We start from the raw sequence: 21,390 nt of genomic DNA, 5'->3' as shown, positions 1-21,390 counted from the left end.
GGGATGAAGTCACAACTGCATTAATGGCAGGCATGAATTATATATTGTGGCTGAATTGCCAGTTGGGTGAAGGTAATGTTACATGGTTGTAAAGGCTGATTGGGATACCGGTAATCAAAGATCATGCTTTGCAGTGTAATCTAATATAAACTCAAGAGCCAGGAAAGCCTTATCCAAGAACAGCTTTTTTGTATTTCAGCAGCCAAAATATGAGTCAAGAGGAGAATTCCTTTTATATTTCACAAACCACCTTTTCTGAGAAGGATTTGGCTTAACATCTCAGTCACATAAAGGAAGCACAAGCTATGTGAGATGAATACAATCTCTGTGAGGATGGATGTGAAAAGTACATACATACAATTAAGATCATTTCTGAGAGATGCTATTTAATTATGAACCATACTCAGTGGTGATGGCCCATAAATATACAAAAGGCAGTCATGAAGAACAAACCAACCAACAATTAACAAGAGTCCTAGTATCACATTTCATGAACAACTTTATCAAAAGTGTTTAAAGCAAAGTGTTCCATGTCAATTCACGTCAACACTGATGTGCCCTAGAACACTGGTTCTCAAATTGTGGGTCCATGGCCACAATTTTTGGTGGGTCATGAAATTGACAATTAGACTAGACTATGTCTAGACTAGACAATTAGATTAGACTATGTGCATTAAGGTTAAGCAATCTGCTACTTGGGGGGAACACTATGGCCAAATAGCTTTCATAGCCTCTGAGGCTTGAGTTTTTTTTTTTTTCTAAGGTAGGTGCTGATGCTAAAAAAATTGGGAATCACTGCCCTAGAAGGAAGTAGTGCTCATGAATCCTCCTTAATAGCATGGCTGGAGGGTATTTTCAAACATATAGTGTAGCTTTCCCACATCCAGTGTATCCAATTACTATATCTCAAAACTTAAGGAATAGAGTGGTTTGGGAGTTGGACTTAGATCAGGAAGATCCAGATTCAAATCTTTCCTCAGCCATTAAGCTTCCTGGGTGACTCTGGGCCAGTCACTATCACCCTCATGGTGTTGTTGTGAGGGCAAAAGAGTGAGTGAGATTACAGTGCATACCATGCATTTTAAGGCAGCAGAAAACAAACTATCTACTTACTACATGGTTAAGGGCCTAATCCTATCCAACATCCCAGTGCTGATGCAGCAATGCCAATGGGGCAGGAACTGCATCCTGGAAGGGGGGTGGGGTGCAGCCATTTGTTCCTTTACCAAGGGGCTGCATTTTGGTTGCATCAGTGCTGGAAAGTTGGACAGGGTTAGGACCTCAGTTTCAGAGTCCCACCACGCAGGATCAGTGTTCAAACAGGCCAAGAGCCTAGCTACACTCTGTTCATGAACCACACCAGACCGTTATGGGCTATATAGCTAATGCCCTTTTTGGTCCAATCCAATCACATAGCCCTTAATTCTGTCAAGTCACGATCAGCCTCTCCATTGCTACAGCACATAGCTTCCAATTCCCAGGTCCTTGGCATGACTCCAAACTGACAGTGCCTGATCTCTGTCCTTGCACTCTCACGCTCATCAGATAACAGGCCACCTGGCAGGTTATCTCCCTTAGCTCTTAAACTGTGAAATTTATTTCACTGGCAGGGCAACCTTCCCACTCTCCTTCTAGCTTCAAGCAGCTTCACATTTCTCTACCACCAGGATCTTACAGGAAGGACATCTCCACTTCAAAGCACAGTATCCCCAGTGTTCTTCTTCAAACACTTCCCACTCACCCCTCAGAGAGGCTGTAAGGGAGGGGGGATAACCCACCTCTATGACAGCAAAGATATCATGTAATCTCTTCCAGAGGGGAAGCTGTGTTCTTCTGCTACAGCAAAGCCAGCAGAGCCTTGTAGCACCATGGGGGGAGGGGGGGGAGGGCATAGAGGTTTTTAGTTCCCCTCCTGCAGTTTGTGGTCCAGTCACATTCCTGCCTCCCACATGTTACTTATAGAACATTTTTAAAAGCCAATATTTTGTTTTATGACAAAGGTATTTGGACACAATGTAGGGTTGGTCCGTCCATAAGGGTGACTGAGGGGGTTGTCTCAAGTGGCAGGTTGGCACGAGTCTTCTGCTTCTGTATACCCACATGTCTCCACCATTTCCCCCTCCCATTTCCTGGACTGGAAAAGGAAGAGGAAAATGAAGCAGCAGCAGAAGAGTAAACGAGAGGAGAGCAGTGGCCACCACATCACATGGAAGCAACACTATTTGCCTTTAGCACCATTTTCTCTCATCCCCAAATGGACATAGTGAATCAGCACTGAAAGAAATTCGTTTTGCAAGTGATCAGAGGTCCACTCTCACGTTATTACTTCTCACACCAAGGGTTTAAAATCTTGTATGAAAGAGAGGTATGAGAATAGGGACTCACTCCTGAAGGAACCATGGTGTTCTGTTTCATTTGCTGCAAGATTTTGTCAATACAGGAATATCTCCTGATTAGAAGGGGAAAAGGGAGGGAGCGTCTTCTTTAAATCTGTTTTATCAAGAAAACAACTACAAGGAGAAGTATACTCTAGTTCCTGGCAGGTTTTCACCAAGCTACCCAACCCAAATGGTGGCTACACAACACATTCTCTCAAGCAACAGAGCAGGTATTAACGGTACAGATGCAACACACTCAATAAGCCTCTTTGGGCAGTCTCAGGAATGAAAACAAGTGAGTTCGTTGTCAACTTTTCCTGTTCCACATTGACTAAAACTTCTCTGCTTGGCTTCACCGACTAAGGACATGTTCTCCCTTTCTCCATCTTAGGCTGTAGTTTCTGTTTGCACAGGGGTTTAGGAACGAACTGAGCAAAACAAGAGGATAACAAAGCAAACATGGTCATTCAGACAAATTAAGAGCATGGCAGAGAAGAACACCATAAAGAAGTACCAATGTGTTTGTGGAGAGGTCCCTCACCCAAGGCAGGACACATGCACCCACTTCTGCTCTTTCAAGGGACAAGGTGGAGTGAACACAGAGGGAAAGATCACAACCAGCCTTCCTCTCCATATCAGCCTGATCTCGAGAGCCACCTAGTGGCACGTTCTTGCCCCATATGACTAGCAGGGCCTTGACAAGTCAAAGCCAGAGGCTTTCCTTTTTGCCAGGACCCAAATGTCAATAGAAACCCCTTTCTCAGCATTTCACACTGCCAGCCATTCCTTCACAATGGTTTCATATATTGGTCAGCATAATTGACAGACCAGTCAACCAAAGCTTTAATTGGTGAATCAGGGACAATTTTTAAGTGATGGAGGCAAACTGAATCAATGGTGCTAAGATTGAAGGAACTGTATTTTTTTTTTAATGTGACAAATATTTCACATATATTTGAAGGAACTGTATTTTTTTTTAATGTGACAAATATTTCAAAGAACAATTTTCAAAGATTTCCAATCTAAAAATGAGTGGAAGCTCTCCTTTCCGTCCTCATTATAAATTACCTTGCACATCTTCAGTATCCTCAGTAAGACTTATATTGAATTTTGGAAATGAGAAAATTTCATACAGAGTACATTACTTAGGGCCAAATCCTATCCAATTTTCAAGTGCCGTTGCAGCCTTACCAATGGGGCGTGTGCAGCATCCTGTGGTGGGGAGGCAGTCACAGATGCCTCCTCAAAGTAAGGGAAGATTTGTTTCCTTACCTCGGGGCTGCATTGAGGCTGTACCAGTGCTGGAAAGTTGGATAGGATTGGGACCTTATTTGGTTCCAAGGGTGGCAAGTTATAGCACAAGCCTGTGCATATCTCCTCAGCAGTAAGACCCATTTATTTAATGAGACTTACTCCCAGGTAAGTGTGTGGATTGCAGCCTAAAAATCCATAATCAACAACCATTTACTCCTCTGTGCTCGTCACCTGCTATGAAATGCTGCACGACTGAGTATACCCCTGCTAACTGGTTAAGAGGCACTTTTTCAAGTGGGTACTTCTCTTTTATTTAGCAGGGGAAGAGTAACTGGCCCACCTCACCCCAGCAGTGTCTTTTCTAGTGGCTGTCTGCTGGTGTTGCATCTTTTTTAGATTGTGAGCCCTTTTGGGACAGGGAGCCATTGGTTATTTGATTTTTTTCTGTAAACCACTTTGGGAACTTCTTGTTGAAAAGTGGTATATAAATACTGTTGTTGTTATTGTTATTATTATTAATAACAATAATAATATACCACCACCACACAAATCAATGTGTGAGGGTTGGCTTATACCGGGGTGGCCAACCTTTCAACTTTAGGGCTTCTGGACCTTTAACAACTGTGTAAAGTCCATAATTTCAGCAGGTGCTGCTTGTCCTCTCACAGAAGACAAGCTGCATCAGCTGAAATTTCCACAATTGTTAAAGGTCCAGCAGCCCTAAAGTTAAAGGTTGGCCACCCCTGGTATATGTATTCAACAGAATCAAATAATGGAAAGTTTTTTTTTCTGGTTTACACCACTTCAGGTTACATCTCATATATTTGAACCCCCCCCCCCCATCTCTCCACTTACAAAACTAAGGGCCCAATCCTACCCAACTTTCCAGCTCTGGTGCAGCCACAATACAGCCCCAAAATAAAGAAATAAATGTTTCCTTACCTTGTGGAGGCCTCCATGACTACATCCTCGCCACAGGATGCAGTGTGCACCCTGTTGGCATAGCTGCAACCCTAAACCTGCTATTTTTCTGAGTACCCAAGATGAACAGCCTGCAGGAACATTCAACATGCTAACATCCTACCTGCAGCAGTAGTACAGTCCATGAAAGGTTTTGCCTTGATTCTGCTAAATGCATAAATTACCCCTACTGTTCATGTGTCATACAAAGCCAGGATTATATCCTGGCCTTATGTGATGATGCTCCTTTTGGGAGTGCACATTCCCCCTTCCACTCTATGTACAAGGTGAGGAAGGATTCTACTTTCAGTTTTGATTTAGAACAAGCCAGGATCAGTTGTGATGTCTGAATAGGGTAGTCCTGGCTTATTTTAGCCCAACTAAACCAGGATCTGAAGTTGAGAAAGAAAAATGTAGGAATATGGAATGCTTCTTCTACAGTCACCAAAAATATATTAGATTAGCCTTTTGGGAGATTATGGAATAATTCTGAAATGAACAGCACATGCAAGGCCATTTTCCTCAGCTTTTAAGTAAGACTACAGCACAGAATCCAGAGGGGGTCTTTTATTAACTCTCTTTGCTTGGTCTCATGCTGCTTTGCTAATAACTTCCACAGAATGTAGAAGAAACAAAAGAGAAGCAAGGGCTATCTGGAATATGTAAAAATATAGCAGGTAGGCTATGCCTTTAGGGTGACCAGGTGTCCAGAGTCAAAATATAAAATAAAAATAGGACAAGTACTTCTGCCAGGGGGCAGATTCTAGTAGGGATGTTACATCAGGATCATAAGCTTGGATAGTTTGGTTGCAGCTGTTATTACTTCTAATGAGTACACTTGCAGACACCACCTGGTAGGCTTGGGCTATTAGCTCATCTGGTGTAAAAATGTTAAAACACAGGATTGAAGTCAACTGGGCAACATTATCTAAGGATCTGTCCTCTACAATGATTCTGTTCTGGAAGATAAGCTGCAATCCTTTCCACACTTACCTGTGAGTAAAACCCATTTATAAACATGCATAGGATTTGGTTCTAAGGCTGCAATCCTTTACACACTTTCCTGGGAGTAAGCCCCATTGAACATAGTTAGACTAACTTCCGAGTAGACATGTACAGGCTTGTGCTGAAAGTCTTTTAATCTTAAACAGGGATAGATTCAAAGTAACCACTATAGAGTTACAGTGCAAGCCTATGAATATCTGCTCAGAACTAAACTGTGTTCAGCGAGGCTTATTCACAGAAAATGCTACAATTCTATCTAATCCACAAAGAAGGTTCTCCTATACATGCCACTGTTGGTTGAGGTTAGGCTGGTGGCAATGAAGAGTAGGGCCTTCTTTGTGATGATGCCGCAGCTATGGCACTCTCTCCTTTAGGGAATAAGAATGTTGCCCTCTGTTGGCAGGAGATAAAACATCCTTTCACATTGCTTTCCCTCTTTCATTTCTTCTGTTTATAGATCATCAATTGAGATTTTTGGAGTTTATTGTTGCATTATTTTGCTAATCTTTTATTTGCATTTGATGCTTTTAACTATTGTTGCTAAGCCTTGAAAACAAGAGGAAAAGTAGAGTATCAATGTTTTTAAATAAACAAACAGGCTGCATAAGCGTGACCTGCAGTGAAAATGGAGGACATGATGCAAAATTGCATCCTTCTTTTAAATCAAACTGGAAGTCCCACACTTCCATATTTGAAGTAACTGTGCCAGGAGGAAGGAGGCAGATGATCCTCTTTCTGCTTGCATTTAGCAGGTGGAAAGCAGATCAATGCAGCTTGCATATGTGGTGGGTTGGAGGTGGACAGGCTTGGAGTGAAGGGCACCCCAAATCCACTGCCCTCTCACCTCCCTGTAATTTGAGGGCTGCTTCTGGGTTGAAGCTTTGAATTATGAGACATGCTGGTGCAAATCTTGGCCCAGCCATGGAGTTAAGGGGGGGCGCTATATAGATAGTCACCTTCTCACCTGTGGGTTGTTGTGAGAACAAAAGGGAGAGGACAATGTGTACTGGCCTGGATTCCAGGGAGGATGGTGGGACATGCATGGACTGCCCCTTCCCCACAAAAAGGAGATTTAAGACCAATTGCAGGTGAAAAGATCTGGTCAAGAAAGGAGGTATACCCATAAATGCATATTTATTGAATAAATGCTATAATAATTAAAAACAACAACACTACTCCATACATTAAAAGGGTCACTGTTATTATTGTGATAGTCTACAACTATCATAGGGGAGCAGGGTCAGTGAGAGGAATTTTATCAGGGGGTACTAAGTTTCTTTTGGGCCCCTTCCCAAAGGGTGAGGGGGGTTAAACAGCGTGGGGGAGGGTGGCAATGGGGGCAGGCAGAACAGGGGCAAAACAGGGCAGGGGAGGAGTGACAGCCAGGTCTATTGGACTTCCCAGTGTGGAGCCCAGTTCTATCTGCCTGTGTGGCACTGACAGCTAGATACAGTAAAATGGAAAACCAAACACACCCCTAAATCTCTCTAAAATCTTTTAAATATCTTTTAAAAATCTGCCTACCCTCATCATCACCCGCCCTGCTCTTTTGCCCCCTGCCCCTTTGGGAAGGGGCCCAAAAGAAACTTTGTCCCAACTGGTAAAATTCCTCTCGGGGGGGCCCCGATCCCAGGAAATTTCTGGGCCCTTCCTTTGGTTTCCAGGCTCCCCCGTTCTGCCCACCCTCATCACCACCCTCTCTGCTCTTTTACCCCCTGCCCCTCTGGGAAGGGGCCCAAAAGAAACTTTGTCCCAACTGGTAAAAGTCATCTTGGGGCCCCCGATCCCTTCTGGGCCCTTCCTTTGGCTTCCAGGCTCCCCTGTTCAGCCCACCCTCATCACCACCCTCCCTGCTCTTTTGCCCCCTGCCCCTTTGGGAAGGGGCCCAAAAGAAACTTGGTCCCAACTGGTAAAATTCCTCTCGGGGGGCCCCGATCCCTTCTGGGCCCTTCCTTTGGCTTGCAGGGCCCCCCTTGTTTTTTAACCCCAGGACCCCTCCTTTGGCTCCTGGGCCCCCTTTTAAACCCTGGGCTTGGGTACAAATTGCCCCCCCCCCGCAGGGTGACCAGACACAAAGGGGGGCGCAGTGCTGTACCTTTAGCCACTGCAGAGGGGCTTTTCAGGTGCGGCTCACCATGGAAGGCCTGAGCAGCTGCACCTGCCCAAAGCCCCCCTTCTATGCAGTGGCTAAAGGCCCCATTGCACCTGGAGCCCCTGAAGGGGAGGGCGCTGCAGCTGCAACTGCAGCCCCTGCAAGCACACGCGGGGGGCTGCACCCGCCGCACAGGCTCCGGGCTGACCCTTCCCTCCCCGGAACCAACAAGCTGCGCTCCCTGTTTCCACCGCGGGCGGGGAAGGAGCAACGGGCCGGGCCGGGCCAGGCCAGCCGCGTGTATCCGGGAGACGCAGCGAGGCTTCTCCCCGCGCACCGTCCCTGGGGAAGGCGGCAGCGCCGCTCGCAGGACTCCGCCTGCCGGTCCCCTGCACGGGCTGTGGCAGCGCTGGGACCACGTGGCTGATTCCCGGGCCCAGAGCGGGGGAACTGGTCGCCTCCTCCTGCTCCTTGTGCAGCCGCCCCTGGCAGGTCGGCCAGGCTGGCCCCAGGTAAGCCAGGGGAGAACTTGTACTCAGGTCCCCAACGCCCTTGGAGCCCAAGCCTAGGTAGGTCTGCTCAGAAGTAAACCCCACTGCAGCCAATGGGGCTTACTCCCAGGTACTTGTGGATAGGACTGCAGCCTCAGAGCCCAAGCCTAGGCAGGTCTGCTCAGAAGTAAACCCCACTGCAGCCAATGGGGCTTACTCCCAGGTACTTGTGGATAGGACTGCAACCTCAGAGCCCAAGCCTAGGCAGGTCTACTCAAAAGTAAGTCCCATTGTAGTCAGTGGGGCTTACTCCCAGGTAAGTGTGGCTAGTGCCAAGCCTATGCAGCTCTGCTCAGAAGTAAGTCCCATTATAGTCAATGGAGCTTACTTCCAGGTAAGTGTGGATAGGACTGCAGCCTCAGAGCCCAAGCCTATGCAGGTCTGCTCAGAAGTAAGTCCCATTATAGTCAATGGGGCTTAATTACAGGTAAGTGTGGATAGGAGTGGAGCCTCAGAGCCCAAGCCTATGCAGCTTTGCTCAGAAGTAAGTCCTGTTATAGTCAATGGGGCTTACTCCAATGTGTGGATAGGATAGCCTTATGTGCTACACCTCAGTACTTACTAGGAGCCGGGTTTAACGTAGGACCAGGGAGACTGGGGTTTAGATCTCCACCCAACCCTGCAGCGCACCATAAACACTTATCTGGGATCCTATATACACTTATCTGGGAGTAAGTGGGAGTTACTTCTAAGTAGACATGCATAGGATTGCACTGTGGTTGACCCCAAACCAGCTGCATGCTTTCAATCCAACCCACCTCACAGGGTTGTTGTGGGGGTAAGGAAGGATGGAAGTTATGCATACCAGCCTGAACTTCTTGGAGGAAGGCAGGGAAAATAAATAGAGGAGCATAAAGTGATGCCTCGGAGAGAGAAACCCACAAGTAGAATTGCCTTCCCTGCAGGTTAGCAACCCAAAATCTGGAGCTCATCAAGACTGGAGGGCATGGCTTGGCATCATTCTACTGTTTGTGGGTATGGTATGTGTAGATTTTGAACATCAGTAAGAGAGTTTAAGATTAAAAGTGAAGGAATCCTGCAGGGAGCAGAAGCATCAGTACCTAAAAGTACCATAGGCATGTGCTTGTATGTGTTGTGATGCTGACAAAAGGGAGTAAGCTGGGAGGATGTGAAGAAAGTGGTGAATGACTATTGTTTATGTAAGCAACAGAATTGCAGAAGCACAGAGTGCTGGGTGGGGGCATGCAAAGGACTTGGGGTGTGAGGATCTGGGCTACACATTCAAAAGAATGAGGCCGTAGAATGGATTGGATCACTTAGAATGCAACTAGTTCATTGTTTTCCAAACCATGAGTTGGGATCCACAAGTGGGTTGTGAGCAAATTTTTAGTGGATTGTGAAAAGTTTTTGAAATACTTAAAAAAACAAAACACAACTTTGCAAGCACCTTTGCCCAGTTTGCAGAAGAAAATTGTCAGCTGGAATGCTTACCTGTGGTATGAAGTAATCTGCATACCCCCAAATTACAATGTCACATTTTCTGATTTCTCTGGACCATTGTAAGTCACGTGTGAACCCAGTTTCAGCCTTTTGTCTATTCTGCAAGTCCCTAACTGTACATCATCTTGCTGTCTTTTACAGGGAGTCTAGCAGATACCTACACATGCACACTCTAGGTCAGGGGTCTCAAACTCGTTTCATACAGAGGGCCAAAGTTTGCATTCAGGGCTCTAGCTGAGGGGCCGGATATGATGTCATCAAGCAGAAAGTGACGACATTAAGCAACTGATGGCCAGAAACCAGCACCTTACTCATATAGAAGTTCATTAACTGCAAATGACAGAAGAGAAAATACGCAAATCTTGATCATATTTCAAGATATGGGAAAGCCCAATTTTCATGTGGGCCACTGTTTCAGTGGTACCACCTCAGCACTGCTCAGCAACTGAGAGCCTGAGAGCCAGATAAAAAGTTTCCAGGGGCCGCATCCGGCCCCCGGGCCTTATGTTTGACACCCCTGGTCTAGGTCTCTAGCAGCCTCAGAAACACAGGACCCCAATTATTTATTAATAAATTATTTTTTATTATTAAATATTTCTTTCTAAATCTCTTTTTTTTTTTTTGTCTGGTGGGTTACGATTGATTGTAGTCTTAAAAAGTGGGTCCTGGTGCTAAAAAGTTTGGGAAGCACTGAACTAGTTAATTCCAGTTTTGAATGCTCCTCCGTGTTGCAAGAAGACCAAACTCCCCCCAAATACAAAAGTGGCAAACTAGCATAGCTAGGAAAGTGGTCCTATCCCAGCATGCTGTGCTGGCTTTCAGTTTGCAAGACGTTTTTTTTAAATTTAGGAGAGCATTTTAAAAGTGTGTGCAAAGAAGCAGGACTACTGAGAAGACTTTGAAGATGCTTGTGTGTAGAGTGCTGGGGTGAGTTGGCTCCAAGGGATAGTACTGCCATAAATGGCCTGGATGCTGTTAAGATGAGATGAGGGGTGGGAGAGGGAAGAAAAGGGAATGGGAAACCGCAGGTGAGTGGGTGTAGGCATGCAGAACAATGTGTAGGGCTAGTCAGGTAGATACTGTGATGAAGTGGGGTGTTGGGGGAAACATGCAGTGAACTGGGAGTTCTAAGCTTGAGAAAAGGATACAGGGAATTTGAGGAAGGGCAAGTGAGGTTAAAAGGTGGGAGATCATGGCTTGCATGCTTATAATCATATGGTATCGGTTAAAGAAGACTAAAATTAGTTGGGGTGGAGTTGCATCTACAGCTTATCTGGTTCGTTGTCATGGAAAACCAATTTTTCTTATAGAAGGGATACAGTAGGGTCAGTTATTGGTCTGGTCTAACTTGTTTATTGCATAGTTTGAGATACTTTGTATCAATTGAGTATGCAATAGTTGCATATTGTCAACCTGTCCTCCCAACTGAAAATCCTTATTTTATCACAGAATAAGAAGTAGAATAAATCTGGAAAGATTGCAGGGAATATGGGACCCCCTCAAAAAGACATGAGTGGTTCGGGCTAATTTTTGGACATAAAATATATAAGTGTTTTCTGGATGGGAAGTTTCATTGCTCTGTGTCAATGTTTACGGTTATTTCTAAAAATGTCTTTCTCCTAGGAGATTCAAGGCAGCTCTCGTACTCAGTAAAAATAATAGAACAAATTAACAATTCATAACTGAAAAAACAGAAATTTGTAGCCAACTCAAACCAAGCCTATGCTTGCATGCATAGGAGACGATCTTGGGATGGAGAGATATCTGGGTGGAATCCAGATAGTACCCTTCTAGTACCCAGGCTCCAAACCATATATGTCTCTAATAAGAGTTTGTGGAAGTGCTGAGATATGAAGTGTTGAACCCAAACTGCCCTTTGTCTGGCTTGTAATGTTGCCTGCCTTTATTCTGCTAATGGAAAAAGAAATGGATGTTTAGAGGTGAACTAATGTTATAGCTGTTTCTCTGTCCCTGACTGTCTTAACCTTATTTATAGTTTTATCACACAGATGTTCTAGAGTTCCATTTCGCATCTTGTAATGTGTGCTGCAGAGCAGAACTTAAAACATGGCCAAGGCGATAAAAGTGTTTCACACCCTCCGAAATCATTGGAAGAAGACAACTGTTGGCGTCTGCCTGCTCACCTGGGGTGGAAACTGGCTGTATGGAAAACACTGGTAATTATTTCTTGATCCTTTAAATAGTATTGTAATTAAAAGGTTGTTTTCCCAAAACCTTCTGTTTATAGTGGTATTTTTGCCTGTAAGGATGTTGCTAAAGCATTTGTAAAAGATGTAGGCTGTGGAAGATGTTGTTTGCTTCAGAACTTTTGAACAGGGAGTTGTACCATTAAGAATTTGGGTTCAGGTTTATCAGTATTTTTAACTCTGGGTTCAGGCGCCAACTTTAAAAATAAAAAACTTTCAGAAGGATAACTGACTTAGCAGGAGACAGCAAAAATGATGAGTTTTGTGGAATTTCAAAGGCTAATGCATGCAGTGTAAACTTTTCTGGACTTTGCTTAATGAGAAGCATGACTTGTGATCCTCAGCAGGTAGGATTATACATGGGTTTAGAAAGAGTAATTCAGAACAGGGGTGTTGACTAGCAGGAGTCTTGTGATGAACTCAAAAATATGTACAGGTTGAGTGTGGTGATCATCACAGAAGCGCAGATAAGAGCATTGTCTCCATGCTAAGCTAATTAGCGCTATAATGTGATAGAAGAGAGTTCATTATTCAGGCCAGAAATGATAGTCTCAAAGTCACTCAATAACTGGTTCAGTCATTTTGAACTGATTTCGCTCCATGCAGAGTAATGTCAAACTCTTTCGGTTGCAATATAACTGGATTTAAAATAAATACAATGATCACTGTTTAGCTCAAGAATATTTTCTTTTAATTTCTTGTTGTTGCATGCCAGATATGTACAACAGGATAAAAAATGGGGACATACCACAGGAAGCTAACAATTAAAAGCCAAGTGTCACTGAATTGGCAAAGTAATTACCAGTTACTTTGAACTGGTTACCACTTGAGCTTTGGTTCCATTTGAAGGGACATCAAAAGCTTTTGGCTCGAATTGAGTTCAGTTCACTAAAGAACCCTCTCTGAAGTGGTGTTTTACCTCAGATGTGGTTCGACTCCCTGCTATAAATAGAAAGTGAGAGAGCTGTCTCTTCATTGAGAATTCTTTGACATTGATACTAGATAAGTAAGAGAAATTGACAAAAGCTGTAAGTGGGCACTCCATTCCTCCAAATATGTCAATGGAGTGTTGATTTTTTTCCCCCACATTTAAAAATGACTAGCTTTGGGAGGAAAAATTGTCTTTCATGATCTTTAGTCTTCAAAGAACAGAAGCTGCTCCTCTAAGAAGGTATTTTCCTTTTGATGGACTTGGCTCTGAAAATGTATTGAGAAAGTGTTGTTGTATTGCATTTTTATTCTTAAAGGCAGCCTGGTTTATAAAAACCTAGATTTTGAAAGTGTCTCTACAGCCAAAGCAGCTGTAACTTGGCAAATAAGTGGCTGCTTCTAAGGCAGGCCCACCTTTGAGCAGTTATCTCAAGCAATAAATAGGTTGGCAGGGCTGCCCATCTTGGTCCACCCACTCATATCATGGAAGAAGGGGAAGGAACGGAATAAGCCTTCCACATTCTTGTTTGGAGAATGCTTGCTTTGTCCTTTAAAAGAGGGCTTCTTGGGTTTAGAAAGATGCAGCTTCTGAGAATTTAAATCTGAAAATTGCTTGTAAAATCACAGATAGTTTTACCTATACAGTATGCAGTGTACCCTTGGCATCTGTAGAGGTTCTGTTCCTAGATCCTCCTGCAGATGCCAAAATCTGCAGATGGTCAAGTCCTCTTTTAAAATGTTGTAAAAATAATAAAAAAAAAATGTGTTCCCTACCTTAGCACCTCAAACTGTACCAGCTTTAGGGCAGTTTCTGGTGCTCCCTGATGCTACTTCCAGGTCATGCCTTGGCCCATGCCTCCTTGCTTTGGTCTTGGAGCACCCCAGAATGCATCATGGAAGCATTTCCAAATGCTTCTGCTGGACAACCACAGCCAAGGGAGCGGGTTGTAGGCCTTGGCACATCGTGGAAGTGACTTCTGGGAGCACCAGGGACAGCCGTGTGGTCTGTGGATCAATGGATGGTGAGATCCGTGGATACAGAGACTACAGAGAAGGAGGGACCACTGTATATGGCTATGCAATGTAGATTAAATGGCACTGTTTATTGCTTCTGCTGGTTTCCTTCAAATTTGGGATAAGAATGTGTCAGCAATGCTTTTTCAAACATGTATCGGATGGGCACAAGGGGAAAAACTGTATAATTTAGCATTATAAGGAAAACAGAGGTGAAGGTGAAGGTGCGTGATGATTTACTGTAGTGCCAAGAGACCAAAAGGGGAGGTTCAAAACTGGGCCTAACTCAAATTGCTCACTCTAGATAGGGGATTTCTATGGCTGAAACTCATGCACAATGGAGTACTGGGTAAAATGGATAAGAGGAGGAGAAACAAGGAGAGGGGTGGAAAGGAACTCTTAGAAGGAGATGGTGCATGGTGATGGCAAGAAGGGATGTAGAGAGATTAGATGAGCTTCCCAGAGGAACCCAGGGCAGGAAGTATGGGTTTAGGGGTATAAGAAAAGGAGTGTGTGTGTGTGTGTGCGCACACACACACACACACACACACACAGAGAACTGTAAGCCTGGGGCAAACTGTCTTCTCTATCTGCATTCTCTATCTGCATCTTCTCTATTTGCAAACTGTCTTCTCTATCTTCCATGTCTCCCACATAACAGGCTCTCTTGACCTTTACTCCAGTTCTCTGCAGGATTGTAGTAACAGTTTCCAAGTGATGAATTTGTTGGAAGGTCACTTGGTTCGTGAAAGAGCCTCGTAGCTGGTCTCGAGGCTCCATGAAAAGCAGAAAATACCTTCACACACTCACACAGCACTCAGAAACAAAGAAACAACAGGGTAACAAACACTAAGCATGCAGTCAATGTGATTTCATACAAGACAAAGGACAGGGTTAGTGGGTCTTTGGTGAAGCTGCACCATGGACCAAGGCAACCCATCCTATTCCTTCAGGACTTGAGAACGTTGGAGCTGCTGGGTAGGTTCAGTGGAAAGTGTGGCCTTCCTGGCCTGTGGCCTCTTGTCAATCCTGTAAATAACCATGTTGCTGGTCTGGACTTTTGCCAAGTACATAGCATCAAACATGCATGTAAAATGCATGTCTCCTGCATGCCTTGACTTAAACAGAAATAAAAATTTTGCCTGTGTAATAATGCTTTGATGACTCTTAGGAGGTAGCACTTTGAACTCCCTTAAGGGTTGATAAAGAGGACATAGTCATACTGTGTCCTTGGATTGAGCCAGGGCAATTTTGTATCTGGTGTGAGTTGGGGGAAAGGAGACTGTTTCCAGCCTTGTGTGTATCTGCTTTGTGGTTGTTAAAAAATGAAGCAGTTGCCTCCCCCCCCCCCAGAAACAACAACAACAACAAAATATTTCTTTACTCAGCGTGTGGTCGGTCTGTGGAACTCCTTGCCACAGGATGTGGTGCTGGCGTCTAGCCTAGACGCCTTTAAAAGGGGATTGGGCAAGTTTCTGGAGGAAAAATCCATTATGGGGTACAAGCCATAATGCGTATGCACAACCTCCTGATTTTAGAAATGGGTTATGTCAGAATGCCAGATGCAAGGGAGGGCACCAGGATGAGGTCTCTTGTTATCTGGTGTGCTCCCTGGGGCATTTGGTGTGTCGCTGTGAGATGCAGGAAGCTGGACTCGATGGGCCTATGGCCTGATCTAGTGGGGCTGTTCTTATGTTCTTAACAAAAAAACAGAGCAGGTGCATTATTGCAATAAAATGTGAGAAATGGTTGTACTGTTCTCTGTTATGATTTCCACTTCTGCTTTCCCTGGTGGAAACAGGTCTTCATAAAGGCCTAAACCTTTAATACTGGTTTCTAAATAAGCTTTAACTTTAATCTCTATTTGCGCAATTAACATGTCTTCAGTGAAAAGTAAATCTAACCAAATTATTTGAAAATACTGTTGGCTGGAGAACACAATCTACTCCGCTGTTTCATCACTTTTTAAAAAATAGGAACCAATTAAGCCTTCCTGTTTTCTGATCTCTTTGACGTTAAATCCTGCCAGCGTTTAAATGAAAGACTTCAGGAAGTAAATATTTGGCCAACTCCATTCAGCATTCTTATTTTTTTTCCTTTCTCCCTGAAGACATCTGTTTCAGTTAGAATGTATTCATTCTTTCTCTATTTTGTTTCCACTGCATTTTGTACCTGTATTTGTTTTCTCCTGGTTCACTTCAGTTGGTTTGGACTATGTATTGCTCCTTAACTGTGGAATTCAGGTAATGTCACAGGTTTATTGACAGGGTTATAGAACTCCCTGACTGAACTACATACAGCAAACCTTTATTAGGCATATAGTTTTACAACTAATATCTCCAAACAGTCATGTATGAAGGTATATATTAAAAGAGAGATAAGAAATAAGGGTTAAAACACAACAATTTGCTTACGCAGTTACTCCAAGTTGCTTAGAACCAGCAGCTTAGCCCGCTTCAAGTTGCTCAAATGTAAAAATTTAGCAACTGGAAGGGTCACGAATTCGAATTCACCCGCCAGCAAAAGTTGTAAAGAGGTGATCTCAGAGAGACCTTTTTTGTTTCCTGACAACGAGGGGAGATACTGGTCTCTGAGCACTTGATTAAAAGCACAATGCAGGACAATGTGTGGAAGAGAGTCTACCTCTCTAAGGCTACAATTGCAAAATCGTTCTTCTTTTGGGGCATTTCTAAACCTACCAAGTAGGTCATTAGAAGGCAACACGTTGCATCGGCTAATGTAAAAGCACTCCTTGCAAAGGGGCACTCTAAGAAGGTCAGGTACTTTGGTTGTTGACCAAAGGTATTTTTAAGATGGAAAATGAGGGGCAAACTTTTTTTTTGTGCTGCAGCCAAAATCTCTTGCCTTTCTATGTCAGTTAGTCTTGTTGTCAAGATCCTGATAGAAACCTCAACTCTAGCAGCTCCTTGTAGATCTTCCTCGAGACCCATTTGTCTAATTTTCTTATTGAATAGACCTAAGCAAGGAGACAACAGCGAGTCACCTGACTGAATTATAAAACACAACCTGCAGTGGGGTGTCTCTTAAGTGAAGGGAGTGGGGAGGCTGGGTAACCCCTAAATGTACAATTAAATACTTGTGCCTGACTTCAGCACTGTCTGGGGAAGATTGTCACACATTGCTTTTCAGAGAGAATTTGGATAATCTGTTCCTGGTCATGGACAGAGTTGATTTAAATGTAAAGCACCTCCTTCAAGTCCTGCCTCAACCCATCACTTTCTGTTAAGCCTTTGTGTAGGCTGGGGGGGGGGTCGGGGGAGTGGCTCACCCATGCATCAAAGCAAAGTTTGGGTGCAAGGAGAGGAGCCATCTGGAATTCTGTGATCAGGTAATTTATAAGTGGGTTTGCCCCCCCCCCTGCATAAGGTGGGGGAATGATTCTCTGAGCCAATTGTAACTCATTCCTGACTAAATGGCCTCCTAGTTTTTTCTCTTGTTGCAGGATATCCAAATATTTTTGGCATGCATTGCAGGTTCAGATAAGATAGGGCACAATCCTAACCCCTTATGCCAGTGCTTTCCAGCACTGACATAAGGGGTTAGGATTGCACCCTTAGCCAGACAAGTGCAGGAACCTTTTGCTGGGGTGGAGGACAGTGTTAGCAAAAATGGATGTCCTTTTAAGTCCAGCTTGGACTCTCTGGGATCCTAGTTTTACCCCAGGACAAAAAAAACATGCCTCTATGGCATCTCAGGACATATGGGGTGCTAAGTAACAGCATGCAACTGAAATAAAGGCATAACCTTCCCCTGTTTACCCTGTCCACCTTCTCCTCCTACCTGTGTCACCTCACCTGTGTCAAATTTTATATTACAAACCCCCAAGGCAGGGATCTTTGCGAACCACCATGTACACTTAATGGTACTATCTAAATAAATTTATTTATTTATTTAAAAGATTTCTACCCTGCCTTTCCTCTGCTGAAGCAGATGCCCAAAAATTCCCATAAATTGAAGAATGAAGTGGTGGAAACTGCCCATGAATGTTCTTGACAGCAGACTTTGGGCTCTCCACTGAAAAATGAACCAAAGAACAGTTCAGATTTGTAAATAGAACTCTAGTTAATTAGGAGATATCCAGAGTATTTTTATCCAAAGCAAGCAGAGAAATTATCAGCATTGCAATAAAATCAAGAAATTTACATAGAGTTGCACGATTTCTCCGACACCCACTCATGAGCCTGCTTTTTGAGCATTTTGAAATGTCTATACTCCTAATTTTGAGTCACTTTTTGTCTTGATTCCCCGCCCACAAAAACCTTGAAAATATAGTTCTTTGGAGAGTTCTTGGCACCCTTGACAGCCAAACTAGATTGTCTTTTTTTAATTTATGTATTTTTCTTTACATTTGAACTTGTATACAAAGTTAAAATCATCTAAAAATATTGAATACTTATAGTCACATTTTAAGTGCTCAGTTTCTTTTTTTTATTTAGTTCTTGAAGCTATAATTTAGTTTAGGTTTGGGGCAGACTTAATGTTGACTCCTGCAAGCTGTGGTTTCTGGAGGATGGAGTAAGCATTTCTGAATCTGGCTTCCAATTTGCACACCAGGCTGCTTCCCTTGCTACTTTTAATTATTTGGTTGAGCTTTTCTACATGCCAAGAGAACTGTTAATGACCTGGCTCTTCCAGCAGGCCTTTAATTAGTTGTATTGTATTTTGCTGGCTCTTATTGTTGTGGTTTGGTTTTTATTGCTGCATCATGTCTTGCTGTGTTAAATAAATAAAGTAATGCAATTTGATTTATTGTTTTTGATTTCTTTTGTGAGCTGCCTTGATCTGTGTTTGACAGGAAAGGCAGAGAATACAAATTCTCTAAATGGAATTTAAAAAATGCTCACATTCCCAGCTGGGGTCTTTATTGCTGCTCATTTTCTACATTGTGAAGGACCTTGCTGATATTTTCATGCTTTTAGTTAATCCATGATGTAAGCTTGGTTTCATTGTGCTGTATGTAAGTTGCGGACCATTGTAGGATTTTTTTGATGCTTTGAGAATCCTGTAGTGTATTTGTAAGTAGGAACTTATTCTTATCTACCTATGTTCAGCGTACAATGTGGAGCAGTAATTCAGAAGTCTTCCCAGACTTGGTGCAGCTAAATTTGCGTTTCCTTATATTTAAAAGACCTAAACAGATTTTGAGATTTTCAGTATTTTTTTAACCTGATTTTAGGGGGGGGGGGGAGGATCAAATCTTTTTCATGGACGGCAAAAGGTTTTCCTTTTTCTTTTTCATTTCAGTATTTCTATGAACAAAAGCCTTTTAGAGCTTTTTTTTGAGTCCCAAGTTTTGATTCCTGTCTGTGTTACCACCCTGGAGACTACAGGAGAGATTGGGCTGGATGCTCAAATATAGGACACCTGGAACACACATCTGGGATGTTGAGCAACACTAGAAAGGATAAATACAGTAAATGTACATGCCCATAGCCTTACAAGCAAGTTTGGGTTGTTGCTGACATCAAGACCTAAATTACTATGCTTGGGGCATACTTGACTAGACTCATATCGTGCCCTTTTATAACAGATTAAACGTTTAGTGAAATGTTGTGCCTTCATTTCTGACATCATTGGCACTCTTAATGCAAAGGGTGCTGCGTTAGCTCAACATCTCTTCAGATTAGCCTTTGACTCCCTGGACTTAGCTGTCTTAGGCATTGCACATTCATTTGCAACTAAAGGAGGATGTCTTCTCATGAGGAAGGGGAGTGGTGGTGCAGAGAATCAGTGCCAAAACTTCTTCCACTTATTCTTATTTGTTCAAAATCTGAGCTCTGTGACTGTGGTATATGAAGATATTCTTTAAAGCAGAGTTCTGGGCATATACTTTTTCAATCAAAATTTTCACCTTCCCAAAACTGCTATTTGCCCTGCTAAGGACAATTTGCAGGTGTCATATTATATGGCACTGTAGGTCTGCAGTGCTTCCCCCCTCCCCTTGCCATGTAAAAACTGCCCTGAACTTTCAACCATCTGGGAAAGAAATGGTGTGATAAAATAGCCTAGAAATGTGCTCTTTTCTTCCTGATCACCCAGTGCCATTTGTCTTCTCTCTGGTGAAATGCCCGTGGTCACAATAGCAGAGTATGGCTGTTCCAGTCAGAATGAATGACTTGATTGCCAAGGCTTTAGGTTCCATTTGACTTATAAAGAGACTTGCTGGAATGCTATATTAAGAGTTTATTGCTTTTTTGTTCTTCAGTGAGAATGAACACATCTACCAAAGTTTCCCATGATAATTTTTATGTATGAGAACATCCCAGGGAATGTTTACTTTCTTGATCTATCTTGGTAGTGGCCTTTTCATGGGGAGCTGAATTAGATTCATATTGATTCTGACTGAGTTAGCTAAGTAACTTTGGCATACTCCCGATTATTTTTTTTTTCTGACTTTCTGAAGCTGGCCCAGTTGTCTGGAAAATAATTGTTAAATTGGATAGCAGCAAAGCAGCACTTCATTACCTGGAAATCGCTGAGCTTTGAATTTGTTTTTGCCATAAGTCAAAAGGTTGAGAGCCCTGAGCAACAGCCATGGGTAAAATTGCTTCATACTTTACCTGTGGATACAGTGATAGCAGAAGTTGGCTTTTCGAGGCAATGGCAGTTTGGCCAGCTGGTAAATGTACAAACATACAGCCTGTCTTCCCTTTGTTATTTATTAATTGTCATTGCTCTTATCATGCAATAATAAACTAGAACGTTGTTCTCAAACTGTGGGTCAAACCTCACCATTTGGGTCACAACCTGATTTTTGGTGGGTCACAAAACTGACAAGGAAAATGTATTGAGCCCTATGGAAAGTGAAACTGAGGCACATGTACATGCCTCGGCTCTTATCAAAAGCCAGGAGAAGGGGAAAATTAGGCTGTCGTAAATAATAATAATAATAATAATAGTTGGCAACCTTCAGTCTCGAAAGACTATGGTATCGCGCTCTGAAAGGTGGTTCTGGAACAGCATCTAGTGTGGCTGAAAAGGCCGATTTGGGAGTGACAATCCCTTCCACACTGGGAGCAAGTGCAGTCTGTCCCTGGCCTGTCTACTGGCTGGGGACTGCCCAGCTTAAGGCGGGCGGTAGCTGCCCAATGAGATGCAATGATCTCTCCCACCGTCAGAAGCAGCCCCTGGCGTCATGCCCTACGCCAATCGAGCAAAGACTTATAACCGGTAACTGCTGCTTCCCGTGTTGTGCCGACGCTGTATGGCGAAGTTGGAGTGTCCTCTCCAGTGCGCAAAGCCTGGGTAAAGAAGGTATGGAGGATAGGCTGTTACCCATGCAGCAAATCCCCCCTCTCCACGTCGCTGGAATGAGCCAATGGAAAGGCAGAAACCAATACGGTTGGTTCCAGCGGCGTCACAGGAGTTGCCAGAACATGACTGTGTGCAGCCACGAACCGCCTGAGGGACTCTGGCTCCTGATTTTGCCTCGAGGTTGACTCCTGAAGCCTTTTCCACAACTGGATGTAGCCACAAGGCAGTGGAGGTTTGGAATCAGAGTTTTCCTTCTCTTTAAT

The 21,390-nt window shown here is 43.5% G+C and overlaps 1 protein-coding gene across 2 annotated transcripts in view; it reads left to right on the top strand.

The window, feature by feature from the left end:
* Window positions 1-7,972: 7,972 nt before the first annotated feature.
* Window positions 7,973-21,390, top strand: part of AGK (acylglycerol kinase) — a 53,990-nt gene continuing 40,572 nt past the window's right edge. Inside the window, exons 1-2 of one of the 2 annotated variants that reach the window (XM_066633743.1) lie at window positions 7,973-8,201; window positions 11,711-11,878. In XM_066633743.1, the coding sequence (XP_066489840.1) occupies window positions 11,769-11,878 (110 nt within the window). In that variant the 5' untranslated portion in view covers window positions 7,973-8,201; window positions 11,711-11,768. Of the gene's footprint in view, window positions 8,202-11,697; window positions 11,879-21,390 lie in introns of both variants that reach the window. The other variant, XM_066633741.1, reaches the window with a different exon arrangement.

This window comes from Tiliqua scincoides, chromosome 7 (genome assembly GCF_035046505.1).
Source record: "Tiliqua scincoides isolate rTilSci1 chromosome 7, rTilSci1.hap2, whole genome shotgun sequence".
Classification (NCBI taxonomy): domain Eukaryota; kingdom Metazoa; phylum Chordata; class Lepidosauria; order Squamata; family Scincidae; genus Tiliqua; species Tiliqua scincoides.
The sequence above is the reverse complement of the archived record's forward strand: the minus strand, read 5'-3'. Positions and strand labels throughout refer to the sequence as shown.